Genomic DNA, 2,084 nt, shown 5'->3' with positions numbered 1-2,084 from the left:
GTAACTTTGTCCCAGGCTCATTTACTGTCCCTGCCAGCCTCAATTCTGGAATCAGCTGTTCCTTCAAGGAGGCCTGGTTCTTTTTAGTTATTCTTACCATGGAAGGGCCACAAGTTTATGTTGAATAACTGCGTTTGTGCCTTCTTCCAGATTGGTCCAGACTAAACAAGGTCAGGAAGCCTATCTACTTAAGCACAAAAAAGTGGTTCAATAAGAACTTGCTGAATAATTAATTGTTTTCTCTGTCATTAATCTTAAAATAATTTTCTGTTTAGGATAGTGAACCTAAAACCCTTATCTTTTTATTATTTGAATATAAAATAGCTCTCTATTTGAAAAACTACATGAAGTCATTATAGTCATGATTCCTAGAAGAAGGCTTAGATTAAAGTGTAAAGACTCATTCACTCCTGAAATCCCGGCAACTGAGGCAGGAGGATTGCTTGAGGCCAGGAGTTGCATTACCAGCCTGGGCAGAATATTGGGACCCTACCCTCTCTAGTCCAGGGAAGAAGAAAAATAGCTGAGCATGGTGGCACATGCCTATAGTCCTGCTACTCAGGAGGCTGAAGCAGGAGAATTGCTTGAGCCCAGCATTTAGGGCTACAGTGAGCAATGATTGTGACACTGTGCTTGAGCCTGAGCGACAGAGTGAAACCCCATCTCCTAAAAAAAAGAAAAAAAAAAAGAAAAGGAAGAAAAGGAAAAAAAAAGGCTTGGTAGACTTATAAATATGCAAAGAATCACATGGAGTATGATTGTCAATTATAGGTTTAATTATAATTCCTCTTTTTTCTTTAAACTGTCTCATTTATTCAGAAAGAATTGAGGTATATGTTGATGTCACTCTTTTTACTGGTAAGAAACAGCCTTAGAAATTGAATAATTAGTAAATGACACAGTTGGATTTGGACTATGTGTCTTAACACCTAGTGTGAGCAGACTTTTTCAGCTATACTACCCTTGAGTACTTGTATTAATATTCTTCGATACAGATTTAGGGAATTTTAAATATCTGCTGAAGTTAGGAGTATGATTATCTACTGATGATTTGAGGTGTGGGCTGTGGCATCTTATATACTTACAGTTTTGTCAATTTTTAGATATCCATTTGGTGGTGAGGATAAATGTTTTCAGCAAACAAAATACATGTGAGTGTAGTCTTTTTACAACCATATTGTAGAGCAGGGCTTTTCAGTTTTGGCACTGTCGACGCTTTGGGTCGACCAATTCTTTGTAGTGGGGGCTTGTCTTTTGCATTGTGGGATATTAAGCAGCATCTCTACCCTCAGTTGTTGTCATTGCACTCCCCTGTTGGGAAAACTGAAATGTCTGCAGTCTTTGCCAAATGTCCCCTGGTGGTAGACTTGCCCACAGTTGAGAACCAGTGTTGTAGAGTAATTTGGCTTTTTGAAACTCTGTTGAGTAAATTAAAACTTTTTGTTGGCATTGCAGGGCTCTGTTGCAAATAAGTTCTACGTTCACAATGATATCTTCAGATACCAAGATGAGGTCTTTGGTGGCTTTGTCACTGAGCCTCAGGAGGGTAAGTTGTGAAATCCTGTAAGTTAACTTGTCTAAATTTTCCTAATGGCATCAGATGGCATCAGACTGACCTTAAGAGACTGTGGGTTTCTCCAGTATTTTATTATAATCTGTGTTCATTAATAACTATTAATGATAATTGTCAAGACCTATGAAGGATCTGGGATTTTACCCTACTTGAAGTTAAACAGGTTAGCTTACTTCATGGGTGTTAATAGAAGACCTAAGACTTCTGGGTCAGAAGTGGACAGGTTATTATGGCAACAGTAGTAGCAGTTTTGCCACAGTTCCTACAGGATACCATGGAGAAGGACAGATGGTTACTTGTATTGCTATAGATTGTGTTAAAAATGTGGAACACTGAATTGAGGGAACCCAAATCTTTTATTGTATAATGGGCACTGAACATGCCTACCCTCTGCTCTGGAGGTCCCGTTAGATGTTTTTGAAAGATAGTCTGGAGGGAAGGGTAGATGTGAAAGATGTGCAGAAACACAGAGGCCTAGGGAGAATTTTCTCCAAACTGGTAATATTTGAGT

At 38.8% G+C, this 2,084-nt stretch overlaps 1 protein-coding gene across 1 annotated transcript in view; it reads left to right on the top strand.

Moving 5' to 3' along the window:
• The window catches only part of LOC105821513 (ras GTPase-activating protein-binding protein 1), a 63,826-nt gene that overhangs the window by 32,529 nt on the left and 29,213 nt on the right, over positions 1-2,084 (top strand). The window contains exon 3 of the mRNA XM_012658219.1: positions 1,456-1,546. Coding sequence (XP_012513673.1) covers positions 1,456-1,546 — 91 coding nt within the window. The remainder of the gene's footprint in view (positions 1-1,455; positions 1,547-2,084) is intronic.

This window comes from Propithecus coquereli, unplaced genomic scaffold, assembly GCF_000956105.1.
Source record: "Propithecus coquereli isolate 6110/MARCELLA unplaced genomic scaffold, Pcoq_1.0 Scaffold58, whole genome shotgun sequence".
NCBI lineage: Eukaryota > Metazoa > Chordata > Mammalia > Primates > Indriidae > Propithecus > Propithecus coquereli.
The sequence above is the reverse complement of the archived record's forward strand: the minus strand, read 5'-3'. Positions and strand labels throughout refer to the sequence as shown.